This window comes from Plectropomus leopardus, chromosome 13 (genome assembly GCF_026936395.1).
Source record: "Plectropomus leopardus strain MGB_pleo_1.0 chromosome 13, ASM2693639v1, whole genome shotgun sequence".
NCBI lineage: Eukaryota > Metazoa > Chordata > Actinopteri > Perciformes > Serranidae > Plectropomus > Plectropomus leopardus.
The window spans coordinates 18,461,289-18,480,491 of NC_142188.1; the positions used below are offsets into that span (position 1 = coordinate 18,461,289).

The 19,203-nt window shown below is 40.9% G+C and overlaps 1 protein-coding gene across 2 annotated transcripts; it reads right to left on the reverse strand.

Annotated features, from left to right (window-relative positions):
* Positions 1-515: 515 nt before the first annotated feature.
* Positions 516-18,974, reverse strand: LOC121954943 (E3 ubiquitin-protein ligase TRIM8-like). Of its 2 annotated transcripts, none has more exons than XM_042502697.2 (7): positions 18,555-18,974; positions 17,237-17,825; positions 8,976-9,071; positions 7,535-7,768; positions 7,318-7,349; positions 6,194-6,309; positions 516-5,988 (listed from the first exon to the last, which is right to left on the reverse strand). In XM_042502697.2, exons 1-7 carry the CDS (start codon positions 18,566-18,568, stop codon positions 5,330-5,332), a joined length of 1,740 nt encoding a protein of 579 aa, XP_042358631.1. In that variant the 5' UTR covers positions 18,569-18,974; the 3' UTR covers positions 516-5,329. The 2 variants fall into 2 exon arrangements, with proteins under 2 accessions (XP_042358631.1, XP_042358632.1); XM_042502698.2 differs by having other exon boundaries at positions 18,551-18,972.
* Positions 18,975-19,203: the final 229 nt, after the last annotated feature.

Sequence of the window (19,203 nt, forward strand, 5' to 3'; positions counted from 1 at the left end):
TGTGGAAAGACTTAATGTATAGTTGATAACATTCTCTCAGATTTTAATATTTACTACTATACTTATTTTGCTATTAGTAGCCTACTGTGACAATATATATGAATAATTACAGAATATGCTAGGAGTTTTTGTCTTGTATTCTGTATTGAGCTTTTTTAATGTTTTTTGTTTGTTGTTTTTATCATTTTTATTGATATGCTTTATACATTTCTCTCCTCTAATGATGGTATGTGTATTTACTGTTACCATGCAAAGAAACCCATTTAGTATCTGATGTTTGTGCTGAGACAATTGGCTGCATAACACAAGAATTTCCCAATTTGGGTTAAATTAAGTGGCCTAAATCTATATATCCATCTATATAATTTTGAGTACATTAACTCGTTTATAATAATTTCTACTGTATCCTTTTCGATTAAAAGTAAAAATATTCATTTTAAATGTTTTAGAACAAAAACTACAAAGCTGCAACAACAGCAATGAGGGAACCATTAACTCTACATTGTAAGCAGTACTTGAGTTGAGATATTTTATTAGTTTCCACCTCTGACACTTGCATGTGTCACTGCAGTGTGGTCTAAAGTTACTATGGCAACAGCTGAAGCACGCCACTGTACAATCACTTGATAACTGAATACAGCTGTTCTCCACAAGGGGACTCTGACACGCCTGCCATATTCATATATACAAACTGGTACCATTCACCTGCACACACACTTCCTGTCATCGCTCATTTCACTTACATACGATTTCCTTTCAGCTGAAACTCAACAGAAGAGTGGTTTATGTTACAACGATTTCCACAGGCGAAAATAGACATGGAGATCAATAAACATTGGCCACGGATCTTTGTCTTTGATGTTTTTGCACCGTGTGTGTGTGTGTGTGTATATATACACACTGCTATCCTGGACTGGAGTTTTGGCACTGATTTCAAAGGCCTTATCAGATGAAGGTTACCATGCTGCATGGTTGATGAATAGCCGCTCTGTATGCATTATGCTGTATATGTCCTTGTTCCTGTCTGTGTTTCTGTGAGGGTTGCTAAATCCAGACAAACAGCAATGATTGCCACTCATTTATTCCACATACTATGATACTTAAGGCTGCTACATCAGCCACTTTTAACATCCACCACTGAACTGACGAGACGGTTACACAGCTTTCAAGCTGTGCAAATGTATTGGGACTATGTCAATAATATCCATCAAAGGCCTGAGATACAGAGGAAATCTCCACCCTCGGCCACTAGCTATATATCACTCGTCTCAGATGTTTAGTGGAGTGGGGTGATAAAGTTTCTCTTAGTCAGTTGGAGACTTTCTTTATTTTAGATGATTACTTTCACCTGACCCTTATGTGTCTGTATTGACCCTGTTTGATTATGCAGTCTTGCAGTCAGTGCAAAATAGTGAATCTACAAAGCCCTTTTCTTTCATCCTAAGAGACTGACATTAAATCTAAGATGATTTAGGGTGGATTTTTCCTTTGTAAATCCAGTGTGTAGGATTTAGGGTTATCCATTGGCAAATAGTATTTAATATATTTATAACTACGTTTTCTTTACGTTTTCGTGTATGATCATCCGAAAATAATAATTTTTTTGTTTTTGTCACCTCAGAATGAGTCGTTTATCCCTACATATGGAGACTGCTATGTTGCTCTAGCCATGGTTAGATTACTAGCACCTGTGCCCGCCTACTGGGCACAGGTTGCCAATAAACCTTACTGCTCAATGCCAATAAATCCTACACACTGGACCTTTAAGACATTATAGATGTGTGTAAAAAATCCTTTTTCTTTAAAACATCCTCTGCTGGGTGCAGCAGCGTGGATCTGTTGTTACGATGTGAATGTTGCGAAGCTATTACTGACATGTCAGGCTGCAAACATCTGTTACAGTATCAACATTTCATCAAATGTAAATATTCGCGGAGAATTATAATAAATGCTGGGCAAGAAAATGTGTGAATATAAGAGAGAGAGAGAGAGAGTGCCCACTGCAACTCCAACAGTACATTTAGCCAATGACTAAAGCACACAAACAACAGCTGCACAACAGCTGACAGTTCCCCATGCATTAAAACACACACACACACACACACACACACACACACACACACACACACACACACACACACACACACACACACACACACACACACACACAAACACACAAAACAGCCTCACGTCCTGTTGCAGGCAGGGGCGTGTTGTACTCATGCATATACAGCTCCAACACACCTGCCACAACAGAGCACAGCTGTCAAGTGCATCACCCTTTACCATATATGCAACCTCACTGAGCACACACACACACACACACACACACACACACACACACACGCACACACACACACACACACGAGCTTACTCCTGCACATATATGAGAAAACACAGTAACTGGCTGAATGTGCGCTGACACCTGAGCACACATTCACCCATGCAACAGGATTTGACTCTTACCAAACTGCACACAAGGTGACACAAACCAAACACACTCAAAGCCGTACAGCTTCTTTCAAGCTCAATGTCTGTGCTAAAACAAAAACTGACAAATTAATAGAAGTCTGAGTGACAATCTGTAGTAAGCATTCAAAAAATATTGCTCCAAATATTTTTGCTTTACTATTTTTAAACTAAAAAAAGACTTTTAAATGTCTTCTTTAACATTTAAATCCCTGATTTTAATGTTTTTACAGTTTAAAAATGGCCACATTGACATAAACATGCATCCATGAGTGATATTATTTATATGGATGAAATTAATGGTATGGCCTCCTTCAGGATATCTGCTGTATGTTTTATTAATAACACACACAGAAGGAACTGTGCTCAAGGGGAATGCTAATAGGCTTCCACACACAATAAATGTCAGATTCATGCCACACTGTAACTAAACCCCAGCTCCTCCTACTCCGCCTCATGTGTTCACTGCTAAAGGGAGCCAGGTATCAGACATTTTAGCATCCAGTCTCTCGAATTTGAACAAAGAAAGAAAAAACAGACTAGATGAGAGAAAAAAGAGAACGAAACAGGAGGGCAGAACATTTTATAAGCCATAAATAAGTGATGTGCCTCAGTTGCTCTGTATTTCCCCCCCTTCTCTAACCATTCTCCTCTCCTCCCTCTTTAAGCCCTCCACCCCGCCCCTCAGCTCACTCCATCTATCTCACTGTCTAGCTGAGGGGGAGGGGAATGATGAAAGGAGTATGAGTGACAGATAAGTAGATGACTATGCTGTCCCAGCCCTCATTAAAACTCTGCGCTTATATCATCCGCCGCTCAAACCCTCCTCCTCCACCTCCTCCGCCGAGTCGAGCCCCAGCAAATGATATCCCGGGAGAGGAGGGGAGAGAGAGAGAGAGAGAGAGAGAGAGAGGTGAGGGGAGGGAGGTGCTGCTCATCAGTTATTCCTGTTCTCTGACCTAACTTGACAATGAGCTCCAATAATGAGACAAAGAGGGATGAGACAGAGATTTTGCCAGAGACCAGGATGTTGACAAGGAAGTGAACTGTTCTAAATTGGCAGATAATGGGCCTGCTGTGGCGTAGTCTGCAACAAATCATTGTCCGAACCTCCTCCACCATGTTCTGAGATTCCTGTGAATGCAGTAGATCTCAAAGATGTGGTCATCCAGTGTCTTCTTTTTTAAAGTATAGTTCAGGGTTTTTTTTTAAGCTGGGTTGTATATGGAACTTATCCACAGTCAGTGTATTTACATACAGTAGATGGCAGTCGGCATGCCCCAGTTTGGAGAAGCAGGCTGGAGTGTGACATGGAAGCTAAACCATGTTTTGCTGTGGAGGGATCAGCAACAAAACATATTTTAGCCACCTAAAAAAGTCAATATGAGTTTAAATGTATGTCGTCTCTTGGAATTTTTAAACCACTTTATCTTAGTGTCAGACAGTGATTTCCAACATGGGAAAAAAGCTGTTGTATTGCTCTCTTCAAAGCCAGACTCCATTGAGAAAAACAGTGATTTTACATCAGTGAACACAGGAGCTGCTGGTCTACTGCTGCTAGTTTGTTTGTGTTAACATGAGACTTTGGAGTTTAAAGGGGTTTGTTCAGATTTATCAAAGTCACATTATACTGCAGACTAACTACTGACGGAAGCAGCTGCGGACCAGCAGCTTCCACATTCAGCGAACTAAAATGACTGTTTTTGTTAATGTAGTCTGGTGGTCTGACTAACAGCTTCCCAGTCAGAACAGGCTGTCTGACAGAAAGGTAACATTGTAAAAATACTCCCAAAACAGCGTACACTTAAACTGATATAGATCTTTCTCAGTGGAACTTTTTTAGTTGGCCAAAACACATTTTATTGCCGACCCCTGTCCACAGTAGTATATAGCTTAGCGTCCATGTTATAATAACCTGCTTCTCCAAACTGGGGGCATGCCAACGGACATCTACTGTTTGCAATACACTGACTATGAATTTGTATCCCACACAACCCCACTTCAAAAAATCCAAAGTATCCCTTTAAGCCTATGAATAGATTGTGGGTGAACGTCAATAATGGCTTTTCTTTGTTTTACAGGAAGTTAACATTTCAGCCGTAACCTAGTGACTGTAAAACCTCTTAACCTAAACAAATCACACAATGTTCTTCTCAGTACAAACAGACCTCTGTGTCACTCTGTTGAAAGTTTACACTAAAAAAGCCCACAAGATTACATTCAAATGTGTAAACCAATGCTTAAAATACAACAAGGGGTAAATTCATATGCTTGTTTAATATTTCCCACTGATTTTGGTTTATTCATAATCTTGTATAAAAAAATTCTTGAAAAACCTGACAAGCATTTGTAGTCCAGTGTGTTTCTAAAGCCACGTGGACTTTGGAGTGCATGGAGAGGCTCCCTGCATGCTTTCAGCCGCAAACAGGAAATAATCGAGAGCTAGGAACTTGCAAGTACAATAAGAGCGTGTTAACAGTCTTTTTAGGCACTGAAGTCTCTGGAGTCCCTTGTCTGGACTCGTGTTGAAGGATATGTTGTTTCTTTAGTTCACTGCTTGAACGGATTTTAAGACTACATTATTCACATTAGCACTTCCAGTCGAATTGAAACGAAAAATAAATCAAAACGTATTTTGAAATTAGAGCATTACTACTGTCATTGTGATTCAGGAAGTAAACAGGGCTACCAATGGTAATATGGGATGGTTTCCTAAAATGTCAAAATAACATTATAATGAAGGCGTGTTGGAGATACAAACTGATGATGTATCTCTGAAACTAAATTAAACAAAAACATGGAAATTTTAATGATGATTCTGATTTGATAGAAACAGGAAAAAAATGCTGATTCTGGTTCATTACTTGGTCCCATAATGCTTGGTTGAAGACTGGCCGTACAGCCCGTAGAAGTCAGGGTGCCTGGCCGTCTGTGAGGCTTCCATCAGTCCCCTCATGGGAAAATGCTGCAGTGGCTGACTTGCAGGTAGCGTGGCATGTGGGGGAAACTCCTGAGAGGTCATGGAGGGGAAGGAGTCCGATGCTGGGAACGGGGGCCGGGCACGGGCAGCAGGGGCCCTGGAGCAGCAGCAGTTATTCAGAGTGCACATCAGTACTTTCCTCCCTTCGTACATGGCTTGTTGCGACGCACCTCCACTGGGGAAATGCGAGGGGGCGAATATGGTCCCTGAGTGGTGGCTTGAGCTGGAGCCGAGACCCACCATGTGATGGGCCGCAGAGTCAAGGAGTCGGCTGTGGCCGGGGCCGCCGTGAGGATTCTGGGAGAGGCCATCAGAGGAATACATGGATGAAGCACGATGGCTCTGATCAGCCAGGAAGGGTTTTTTGCTGTTGTAGATCAGCGGTGGAGGATCCTGGGAGGTAGAGTTTGCTGTGTTACTCTCCAGGAAAGCCATGCTATACTTCCTTTTCTGTAGTCCTGAACCAGTCCCCATGTGAGAGCCAGCAGAGCTGCTGTGAGACTGGACAAGCTCGAGGATGGGCGCCTCATTGAACGGTTCTGAAAGTGGCAGGTAGTGGTGGGGCGGAAAGAGATTATAGTTAATTCTCACCGTAATATATCCCAGAAATGGATGTTTAGATATATAGATAGATAGTAAGTACCATAAAAAAACATAATAAATACAAGAAATACAGAGTGTATGTTAAATATCTTAACATACACTTTTACCTTATTATTTTTATTTGTTGCACTTTTTTCTTACCTTCCAGTATTTTTCGCATGTTCTTTTCTCTCGTTGAAAGTTCGGACAGCATCTGATGAGAGTTGAGCTGGCCGACTCGGAGTGGAGGAATAGAACTACTAAGGTGTGAGTTTGACCTAAAAAAGAGACATGCACACTGAATACTTTGGACCAGATTCAATTATCCATATGCAACTGTTGGTTGAGATTAATTCTGCACTTAAGTGTGTTTTATTAGAGTGGAAGACTGGAAACATACTTGTCAAATGATATATACCTTTAATTAGAGCTGCGCGATATGAACAAAATATGGGATATGTGATAACATTGTTGAATATTCTGATAATGGTATTACTTGCGATAAATAGAAAGATACTGAAGCGTACCCAGTTCTGCCTTTCTCCAGCTTTTTACTAAAAATACAACAAATTGCTTGTTGAATTTTAAAAAATGGATGGAAATTATGTCTAACATTCTTTTATTGAACAAACTGAGCACTGAACTAAACACGGAAAGGTACCAAAAGAAAAAAGAGTGATTTTCTACTGATTGTGTATTTATTGTGTTCATAAATTGACATCATGAAGACAATTTAAAAAAGATATATATTTTGAAGTCCTACCTTTTAAGGAACACTTTAATATACTTCTCTCTTTTATTATGCATACAAATGTTGAGTAGGATTATGCAAACAATGAGATAAAAACTAAAATGCCTTTTTTCCAATGTATCTGCTAGGGTCAATCAGAGTTGCACTGGTATATGAAAAACGTGACAGGAAAGAGACTATTTGATTATCCAATGCTCTATCGTCAATGACAGCAGGATAAGGTTCAGTGCACCAAGAACGTGTGCGTGTAAGCAGCACTGGTTTAGTTCAAAGAAATGAACAAATTCTGAGAAAGAAAAGAGAGCAGGAATATTAAATGTCTACAATATGTAACTGTTTAATAATACCCAACAATGCATTACTACTTGCTGACTCCCTGCTTTTGTAAATGAGTTTCTAATTACTCAGATACTGCATACACAAAGTTGCCTTGCTCTTCTGTGTACCTTCTCACACTGACTATCTAACTTATGATTAACAGTAAATACAATCATGTACCAGTACTGTGAAATACAAGAGATGAATAAAAGCTTACCTGTCCATTAGCAGCTGGTAAGGTTTTGTGTTCTGAAAGACAAAAAGATGCATAAGTCATTCAGACTGCCATGGACAGTGGTTGTGTTGTGGTCTCTCTCTCTGCATTGTGTCCATGCAAGCATTGTTACCTTTGATTAAATGGATGCAAACACTGTAAAACACTTCCAGTAATGTGTGTGTGTGTGTGTGCTGCACAGACATGAGTGCATTTGTACCTTCATGAAGTTAATGCCGTCTGCTCTTTTGAAGAACGTTTGTACTGAGCTCAGGAGTTTTTCTGCTTCCTGGCGCTTCTCGTTGAGCTGCAAAACCTGCTGGGAGTTTTTCCTCACAAACATGGTGTAAGTGCTCTCCAGCATCTGCATGGTTTCAGCCTGGTTCACTTCTAGCAGCGCGTGCATCCTCTGATACTGGGCTCTGGCACGCTCCTTCAGTTCAGACACTGCATCCTTTGCAGAAAGGACAGGTTGGGGACAGGTTGATTAAGAAACACACACACACTTAACTCAGGTGTCCAATCTTTTTACATGGCAAATTGAATTTATAAGCAATGGGAGGTATGATTGATTCAGCCTGCCAAAATAGTTGTATAATGTAGCTAAGGAGGAGCTTTTGTCATGTCTGAGAAAAACTGATCAAGGTTTGACTTTTGGTTTCATCAAGTTTCACCATTCTTTCTTTAATCTGTCTCCACAAGTAAATTGTGATAGAGACAATTTTAACAAGCCAAAGCATGGCAACTTTGTATCTATACACAGATGCCAGGCATTGACTTTTCTATTATATGTCAATGACCCCTTAGCTGAAACAGAGACAGAGTGGGGACCCCCTCCTCCAGTTACATAATGTATATTATAAAGCTGTTAGCTAAGTTGTTCACCTCCTTGATATTGATATGTCTTGCACAGTGTTTTAGCATTTTCTAGCTTACATGATTGCACAAGGATTCATGGAAAAAGGCTATTTTATCATTTATGTTGTGTACTGTTAATTGACTTTCTTTTTTTATAAATGAATCGGCCAAAATGTCTTTACAAATAATCTATTGGATTCATGTTAATGTGTATTTTCAGACTGATTTTATTTTATCTTTTTTTATTTTTGAAAAAATATAACATAATTTTAAAGGACTCCCTAGGGCTCAGCATATTCCAACACATTTAAAATCGAAATAATATTGTATCATGACTTAGGTGTCGTGATAATGTTGTAATATGGGGCTTCCCACCCTTACAAAACAACTTTGCAACAATTATGTCTACATTTCTTAGCACAAGCATTTGTACTACAAAGTTGATACAATCACCATTTAGCAGAAAGACCTGGGAATAAAAATATGCTTCAATACACAGTAATGAATTTTAGTGCTCAGTTACTGTAGGTTAAAGTATGTTTTTTTCTTTCTGTTTTGTGGATTCAGTGCTTTTTGAAGTGGGGAAGTCATTTGCAAAATGCATTTCCCACCCTAATGCGCCAGCCATGCAAAGCTAGAGATACATTTCATTTTCTTTTCATTTTGCAACAGTGAACAAAGGTGCAGAGTCATTTCATTAGGGCAGTGTGTGGACAGAATTATAGCATAAAACCCACACAATGACAAAGAACCAGGGGACAAGGACTGGCAGAACTGTGTCTTGGTAAGTACATGAACTGTACCTTCATCAGTGTCTTGTCTGACTCCAGCTTGGTGAGCTGCTCATCAATGTTCTGAACACGACCATCCAGTCTGTCTTGCTGCCTCATTAGCATGGCCTGTGGAGAGATGGCATACAAGAGATGGATTAGACAGATGAACCACAACAGGATACAGAGATACAATATATATACAAACTCTTGTATAAAACTCAGACCTCTGCTGTGACCTCAGCAAACCTAGCTGCTGTTCATGAGTCACTAAGACAATGTCCTCCACAATCCTGATTAGACGGAGGAAACAACAGCTGCCAGCAGCAGCCACATGCATTTATCGATGAGGAAAGCACCAGCAAAGGCAAACACAATTGCCCAAATCCATCTCTGATTGCTCCTATGTTAGGCGGGGACTGTGCTACACCAAGTGAAGTCAATTGTTGGGACCAGCCTACTTCCTCTGTGGGCTGAATCAGACTGCAAAAAGAGCCAAAGGCCGGTAAAAGAGCCGGTAAACATAATCCTTCTCCATTTACTGCAGGAGATGGAAATCAATCTACAGTCACAGGCTGACAGCTAACTAGGAGCAGGGGAGGGCAGGTACGCTTTTTAATGAACTGTTTCTGCATGGGAAAGGCACCATGCCCAAATAAGAGAAAACCTGCTGTCATGGCAACAAAGCCTTGTGTATGTATTTATATGTGAAAGCTAATGTGTATGTGAGGGAGCAGGAGGGAGCAAAAAGCGGGGGTGTCTCACTACCCCTCTCTGCTTTCTCATTTTGCCACATGCATTGCTCCCATTGTTTGCATTGGCCTCTGTGTCAGTGACAGATTGTCATGTCTGTGTGCATAATGCTGGGGTCTGCTCTCTCCCTCCGCATGAGTGTGCATGGGAGAAAGGGAACGGGAGGAAAAGTGCTATTGGGCTCTGCTTACACATGCCAAGAACCGACAGAAAGAAAGTGAGAAAGACATACAAAAAGAGGGTGAAACCAACAGAGGGAAAGTTTGAATCAAAAAAGAGAGATAGGGAGAATGAGGACATTCCTGCGGTCTCTAGTGAGTGGGTTTCAGGGTAGCTACATTGTGGTATCACAGCAACAGGCCTGTTCAGCTGCTTACAGCACTCATGGATTCTTATGTACAACAACTGGCTGGCCACTATACTATACCGCAGTGAACACTTCCAATGGTCCCTCTTGTTTCTAAAACCAAACTGCAAAAAAGACATTAAACACCAACTAATACATCATACTAATCCCACTTTTGCTTGTTTGCACAGCCCTTAAAACTGTCTATTTTAGTGAAGACAAGGTTACAAATTTTCATCAGAAATATTTCTTCCTCCTCCATATGGGTTTAATTTATGACACAGACTTTAGACTTTTGACAAAGGATGCACTAACAAGGGAAACTTTCAAATTTTCAAAGCAGCATAAATTCTTCATTTGGGCCATTTTGGGACAGCGGAAAAGCCTATAAAAACAACATTCACATATTATCACCTTACATTTGTTGGTGTACATGCAGCCCATATATGTATAATTAGAACTGGGTACAGGACCCCAAGATGGCACCTATTGAGTCCAGTGTAGATTGCTTGGCTGCTGCCTTTACCAGGAGAGTAACTAGCTTTTGGGTTTACTTCTAGGACACAGCGGTGTTTCTCCCACTGGCCCTAACCAGGTGATCCTGCTTGGCTCGTCAACTTTACACTGTAATGACAGATTTTTAAATCACATCTTTAAGTTGAGGAGTTTCACAAATATAAAACCTCCATGGATCAAAAATCCATAATAACAGGAGTCATGACTCTTTACCGAGGTGTCCTGTCAACAGTTTTCCAGATGTCTCTTTTATGATAGTCAATGGGGAAAATACTTTTTGGGCCAGAGGGATATTTTTTTGCGCAATACAGGGAGAGGCCACAAGGCAAAATTAGATGCACGGCTAAGCTGTGGTGCCATATCAAGTCAATACATCCATTTTCCAGCCAAATAGGATTAACATTCACATTCATTTAAAGTCATGCCTCTGTCCATCCAACACATGTAGGTCCAGTGATCATTTTCCTTTTACACCAACTCCAGTCTGGCTTCTTAGCAGGTCACTGCTCCTCAGTGTTTGCTGTTAGTCTCTGGCTGAGAGTCCAACTTCTGAGTGTGTGAATTTATCCACTATATAGTCTCCTAAAAAAATCCACAACGGAAATAAAAAAGTATTCTTAATGGTATGTGTACTACTCTCTGCTAAAAATCTCACAAGAGTAGAGTGGGCGTCCCGTGAACAAAGGCTATATCCTTGCCGCAGCTTCCGCAGGTTCGACTCTAACCTCTGTCCTTTACTGCATGTCACCCCCTATCGCTCCCCTTTTCACACTAAATCTTACCTGTCGAATAAACCAAAAATAATCTTAAAAAATCTTACAATGTAATGCATCGTGAGTTAATATTGCAGTAAAATGGGGTTGTGGTTACTGTGTTCATGACAAGAGTCCATATGAACACATATGAGTTTTTCGTGTTCACGACTTCATGTCATAAACTTGAGCTCACAGATTCCATTTAAAGGCAGCAATACTATTGAATATCTATTATACAGGAAGCAGTGAATAAGTAAATAAGGGAATGATTTCAGACACAGCCTCTTACTGTGTTAACTAACTTCAATGATCTCTAGTCACTAACTTTGACGGTCTGCTATTTGGTGCTGGGCAGGTACAGTGAGGTTATCAAAGCTGCTGGCTGCCACTGGAAATGTTGCTGATGAAAGCGGTGAAGGTGAACCAAATCAGTAAAGTTGTCATAAGACCGTTAAACCAAAACAATTAACTGAAAGACACTAAAAGCTGAAGAGAAGAACAGAGTTGGGTGATAATTCTCTTACACAGTCATTTAATCTATTGTTCATACAAAAATATCGATCAGTGCAGCTTTAAGTGCTCACAAGATAACATTGCATTTCCAATAATGTGATCATGCATTCATTGCTGCATCCGTGTTGCAGTGTCAACGGTCAGCGATAAAGGGGGTTTTGCTAGAGAAATCTAAAAGGTATTTTATTTTATGGTTTGTGAAACTGAGGCCGATACAGAGTGACCACAAGAGATGGGGACTGACCTGGAGTGTTAAAGCAAGCCCAACATCATAAAATGATAAATCATACAGGTGTTGAAACAAAATGGCTGTATTTAAATAGCCTTAAGCTAACTGTATGTTGTTCATTTTATACTTTGGAGGAATGAAATTGGCATCTGCACTTGCTCTTTGTTACTGATGGGCAGAATGTGAGCTCAGACAAATACTCACACTAAAGCAAGCTAAGCATCATGCACCTTTGAAATTACTCTTCTTAGTTCTGCAGCAATTAGTTGATTAGAAAATAAATGACAACTATTTTGATAATTAGGACTGGGTATCTGGACTTGATACCTTTAAGGTACCGAAATAACCCAGTACCAAATTGTATCAAAAAGCCTCCAGGGAAACCTGCAACTGGACATTTTAGTATGCAGATCTAGTAAAAAAATGACTATTTCTATGATTTTGCATGCAGCCAATAATGGCAAGAGTTCTTCAGTTTCATGTGAAGTCAGTTTCAATTGTAGTGAAGTCAACACAGTGTATTTGACAGTTGGCAGTTCAGCATGTCAAGATGCCATCTAATGAGTGGTGGTGTCCTGTAATGCACCTGAATATTTCCGTTTTCATGATGGGTATTGAGTAAAGTAAAAAAAAAAAAGGTATCAAATTAAGTTTCTATTGGTATCAGTATCATTTTAAGGGTAGTGGTATTAGAACTGGTACCCTAAATTTTTAATGATACCAAGCTCTATTGATAATCAATTTTTTTTTTTTTTTTTTTTTACAAATTCTTTTAACAAATAAAGCAAACATTTGTTGGTTTCTTGTTTCTTAAATGTGAGAATTTGATGATTTTCTTTGTTATACATGATAACAAACTGAACAGCTTTGGATTTTTGGACTGTTCTCCATTTAAAAAAATGCAAACAAATAATTTGACGACATCTCCGTAACCTCATAAAAACTACACGGGGGATGTTTCATTACTTTTTAAAACTTATTAAACGAGATAATGATAAACAGATTAATTGACAATAAAAATAATCATTAGTTGCAGACCTAATATAAACCCTGTTTTTAACCACTGACTGCACGGTAGAGCAATGTTATGATGAGTGATTTCTTGTTATGTTTGTATCAGATGTTAGTTCTATCAGCATGCACATGGGGATTGCGGATGTGTGATGGAAACACCACTGGCTGAGCAAGTTCTGTTTGATGAATCGCCGGCCATTTCACCAAAGCGTGACCTGTTTTTAATACGTCAATCATACACATGTATACCACAAGCACAGGGGTGAGGTGGTAAGTTGGTGGAATTCATCTTCTGTAAAAATGTAGCAATTCAAGACTACAGAAAGATGTAAATGATGATTGACGCCAAATGTTGTCATATACATGCATGCATCGTGTTCGCCAGGCTATAAAGAGACACAATTGTAGAAATCCTATGGTTTTGCTAAGTAGCTACCAGCTAATGTTACATTCAATCACTTTTGTGCACCTAAAGAGTGCCGACATGGGCACCATGCTCTCGTGAGACTGGCAGTTTCATGTTAAAAATCAACAGAATGGTCCTAAATCATGCATCACACACTCATAACACATCCCAAACCTGCACTACATCTCCACACTACATCTCACTCATGCAGGCCCTTTCAGCTGAACAGTCCTCCTCAAACAACCCATAACGGCTGACTCTGCCCTGCACACTCACGTGGCACCTATTTACTTTGCCGTGTTTCTTGTTTCATCCAGTTTTTCATGTCCTGTATGCACAATACTTTTCAGACAGCACACCTGCATTAATAATGACTGTCTTGACACGGTGCATAAAAGCTCAGCAGTATCTCATACCTTCTGTGTGAGTGCTGTATTGAGAAAAACAGGAAAGAACACTTTGTTGGGTTATTGCTGTCGTAAACGGTGCATGAACTGCTTTATGTGACTTGGCGTCACATAATGGCAACAGCTTTTCTCTGCCTGGATGCTTCTGCTCAACAACTGTGTCTTCCTCATTTTACCATGTTTCCTCCAATTCCCTTTTTGTCTTGTGTGCTTGAAATAGCGTAAGGGGACAGGAGGGAACTGTCTGGTTGCTGATCTCTCTGTAGCAGCGTGAAAGCCTACCTTTATCAAGATTAAATCCGCCAATGATCACTTTCCCCACTGTCCTATTTAGGCATCCAGACACCCGCGGGTTGCCAGGAAGCTCATGTTTAAATGAGGAGCCTCAGGCTCAATGAACAGAGAGTCTCTTTCACAATCAACTGACAACGATTCCCCACGTCTGATGTCAATGGACTGCCCTCAGCATTCTGGGGAACTGACTCACTCCAGCCCAGATACAAGAAATTGCAAACGGCAGAGCTTCCATGAGCTATGGTTTCCTGCTGAGGTGCATGAGAAAACCAAGGTGAGGCTGTGTGGGAGGGCTTCTCCTCCGCCTGTCCCAGGGACGACATTACCCTCATATTACCCTTCCTTCCTTGTCTTGAAATTACCAGCAAGCCTGTAAAAGGTTACTGTAAAAGTCTCCTTTGAGAGCCAAAGATAACCCAAGATATGAACACAGCTACATTGGCTTTTTCCTTTTTGTTTATCCCAAAAGCAACAAGAGTGCTGCCAGGGGAATTTAAAATCCTTTTACCAAAATAGACCACAGCTCTGTCAAGGAGAACGACCTCTTAGTAAGAAATGAAGAGAAGCCACTCCGGCCTCAAATTACTCGAAGAAATGGACCAGCATTCAAGAACTATTGGCCACTGCCACATTTATCAGTATTAGAGTGCACTCTGTGTCTGAAGGCCCCAGCATGGACAGTGTTAATTTGAGAGGAGCCAGGAACTCTGACTCCTGGATAACTCCATTTACCCTGCGAACATACAGTTGTGAAAGAACAGAAAGATGGTTGGGTGTGTGCATGTGTGTGTGTGTAGAGAGAGAGAGCAGCTGTGGAAAGGGCTGAACAGACATCTTTTGTCCCAATAATAGCTCTGAACCAGAGCAACAGTTTGCACCAAAGGCCTCAGCCGATTTAGAACTTTGTGATCCACACACTGGAAAGAAATGCGTCTGTGACCTTCCCAACTGGAATAATACGATCACCAAACGTATCAACAAGACCGCAACACGGCAGATGCTAAAACTAATCTGATTCTCACATCCACCCCTTCAGCGATAGGGAGAATCAGGGAAGAAATGTGGCAGTGTGGGTGGTTGTTTTTTTTACACCTTGCCACTTACATTGGAATTGTGAGAGAGAGCGAAATGAAATAATGTATAGAACTGAGGAAAATGCAAAAGTGGACACAACCAACCAGGACGCCGTTGCCTTATGTGAGACACATTCTTCCATGCATCCTGAGGTCAACCCTGCCAGGGCAGGTCACTATTCGCCTGTTGTCAGGCCTAGACAACACTTACAAGGGATTTTTTAAAAACATAGTTTATGCAATGCATTTTGGCCTTTCGTCCACACGCAAAATGTATTTTAGGTCACTGAATATGCTTCTTTACTAAAGCTCATTCCAGAGTGAAGATTTTCAGAAACTTCCTTAGACTGGGAAAATTGAGTTTTTGGCTTGGGACGCCAGTGTGCGCTGTTTTCTCCTTTGTGAGGTGTCACAAATGAGGTGACATTTCATTCAGTGGCAGACATGACCTATACTGCTGGTTCTAACCTCGCTAACTGGACTTTTGACATTTTCTCGTCCACTATATTGTGAAACAGAAGTGTTTCAGAGGAGAATGTGCTACAGAGGTCACGTAGCATCACTGTAATCAGGTAGCATTCTGGTAATAGCTTTTTTCAGGCTTCTTAATAGCCAACATCATCTTCTATGTGTGATCGGCCAACATGGCTTTAGGGTGAGGGTTTTATCTAGAGATGTTCTGATACGATCATCAGAATTGCCTGCAGTACTGCCTCCAAAGCTGGATCTGTTATCAGCAGGTACACAAGTCGAAGGACTAATCCAATACCATGTAATTCATTAGAAATCTTTAAAGTAGTTTCACGCCCAGATAAAATGTCATCTTTCCCCAAAATCAATTCCTCTTTGCTGCTCTAAAACAAGTAACCTTCACAGGAGGTTGGCCTGTGCGGCCACTGGCAACTCCTGTTACAGAATTGTGAAGAATTGATTTCTGGTAAATATTGGAACACTGCCATTGGCAAAATGTTAGCAATTGTCAATTTTTTACACTGGATAAAATAAAACTTCTGATATTTGTTCTCTGTATGTATTTGTTAATACTTTGCAAAAGGTTTAACTTGAGATGTTTATTATTAAAGGTAAAGAAAAAATTAGTAGGTCAAAATCTTATGTCAGCGATCTATACCCAACATGTATGTAGATTAATGTAGATATGTCTACTGTGTGTATGTTTGTGTGTATGTATTGTTTGTGTAAATAATATAAAAAAGGTTTAACTTGAGCCATTCCATAAAATAGCAATTTTACATTCATACAGGGTTAGTAGTACAAAGCTGGGGGGGTTACACATATCGGAGCAGTACTCAGTATTGGAAGTTCAGGTATCAGAATCAGTATTGGGAAGAATAATTTGTATCAGAACATCCCCAGTTGTATCACTGCTTGATGATTTGATTAGTACAAAGGAGAAGAAAACCCATTTTCAATAATATCCATATACATGTGGACTAGGCCTTAGATTAACACTCATATTATAGAATCCGTTTTCCTCTTTTACTCCTCTCTTTGTCTGCCTGTGTGCATTTCCGCCTGAACAAATCCTGAAACTGATCAGGGTAGCGAACATAAACAAACCACATGTGGATCCACCCCCACTGCAGAGGGGTCACTGTTTCCGGTGGATGCAGATTGCATCACAGCACTTACCCGAGGGCACAGGGCGGCTAATGCAAAGGCGTGGCAGTGTGGAATGGGTGGTTTGATCAAGGTTAAAAGCTGTGTGGGACGTATGCCTGCATGTGTGTGCATGTGTGCTATCATCTACCCCTGAGGGGTGGCTTTCACCTGTCCTGTCCTTTCACATCAGATTAGATTAAAGGGGCAGCAAAGAGAGAAGGCCTTTATAGACTGAAAGAAATGTTTGCTTTGAGGAATCCATGGAAGAGAGTACATCTATCAAATCTTTAGACAGTCACCTGCCTGTCAGCTGACGGTTTCAAGTAAATGTGTGAGTAAGAGAGTGTGTGAGGGTGCAATTTATGTACCTGCATTTGTATGCGTTGCGTATCCACATCGCAGACTGTGTGTCTTTGGTTAGTGCAGTGAGAAATGCAGCAGAACGGACACAGAGCCACCTGCTCCTCCTCACAGTGGAGCAGCCTGTACTCCTCATGACTGGGACAGGTCCAAGCGCTCAGCTCCTCAGCGTCAACTAACAGGTGTCCCGGGGCTGCACACGGCTGCTGTAGGTGCGTCTGGATATGAGTTTGGCAGCAGGGCTCCTTACAGCGCAGACAGACCTTCCGCACAGGCAGCGGGGGGCCTCGTCTGCAGAGGACACAGTGCAGCACAGCGGGGACTTTCTCAGTGTTCAATGCGTTAAACCGCTTCACTATGTTGGCGAGCTTAAAGTTCTTCTCCAGTGTGGGCTTCTGCTCATAGTCGTGGTTGCATTCAGGACAGCGGACCGCAGCGTTGTCTTTGGCCCAAGCCTCAGAGATGCAACCTTTGCAGAAGTTGTGCTTGCATGGCAGCTGGATGGGTTCGTCAAAAACATTCAGGCAAATGGGACACAGAAGCTCCTCTTCGAAGCAGTTCTTCCAACTTTCGTCCATGGCGTCAGCTGGATCCAAACTGATGTTGAGTGAAAAACTGAGAATTAATTTCTAAATATGGATGACAGAATTCTTTTTATATTAATAAAATATATAACAATTATAAAAAAAAATTACATAGCACAATTCATGCTGAACATAAAAGAACATAAAACGTTTGTGACAGGCTTAGACAAGATAAAACAGCCATCAGTTAAAAACACATTTCAGAGGAAAGCAATGGAAAAAAGACGAGTCTTAAGATTTCTAAAAGAAATACCTTTATGAAAGTTGAGCCTACATATTTCCACTTGACTTACATCTCGTCAAAAATGACACAGAGAGATGTGTGATAAATTGTTTCGAGGTTAATGAAGATTAAAACATAATGGTGAAACAATGGAGCATTAAAAGGGGACGACTGAGTTGAAAGATACTGATTAAGTCAAGTGGCCAATGAAGTGCAACCACAGTGAAAGTTCAGTAACACATCCCGAACATTTGCGACAAAACAGTTAATGACAATTCAACATTTGGTTTGTGAATTTGGGAATTCACGACAGGACGGTGCAAGCTGTGGCGTTTGAAAGCGAGTGACAACTTGCTACAGACTGACACTGGAAATGGGACTAGTAAAATGTGACACTGGGCTACTCTGACATTGTATTTTTACGCGAAGACACTATTGACAACTGCCAATAAAACATTATAGCAGTCTAAAGAAACGTACTGGATGTATTTTTATAGAAGAAAAAGCAACGTTACCAACTATTTATTTTCCATGTCGTCGGCAGACTCCGGTGCACCTATAACGCCGTAGAGCTTCGCATCCAGCCCGCGATGAGATCCAGCTCCTCCGGTTAGAAAGCAGCCGTGTGACCGACGTACAGCTCAGCACCGGGATTTTAAAAGATTCCCAGTTGTTAGTCGGCTGCTTTCGCTTTCCCGTCAACTCTCTGACTAATATTTAATGGTAAGTGCAGGCAGACTGTGACTCGTCGGCAGGAGCTCAGTGCCTCCACACTGACTGCCCCCCTCCGATAACGTGACCCGTCACAGAGTTGATACACAGACGGGGAGGAGTCGAGAGGAGGCGGCGGAGGAAACGGCCACAGCAAACTCTACCGGAGAGACTGTAAAAATGACCAGGAGACATTTGTGTGACCTGGCCTCGTTTGGTTTCTACCGCTGAGTCGTGGCCAGACAGAGGAAGAGGCTCCCAGGGGCTCACGAGAGGGTTTGTGCACGAGGCGACTTTGAAACACTCGCGAGAAAAATATAGTACCGTAAAACTTCAATTAATATCCCGGGCTATTATTTGTTTGATTTTTTAAAAGCTGAGCCAATTTCTTAAAATTTCTGATGAAAACATTAGTAGTATTATTAGTATTAGTATTACAAGATATACATGAGACCCG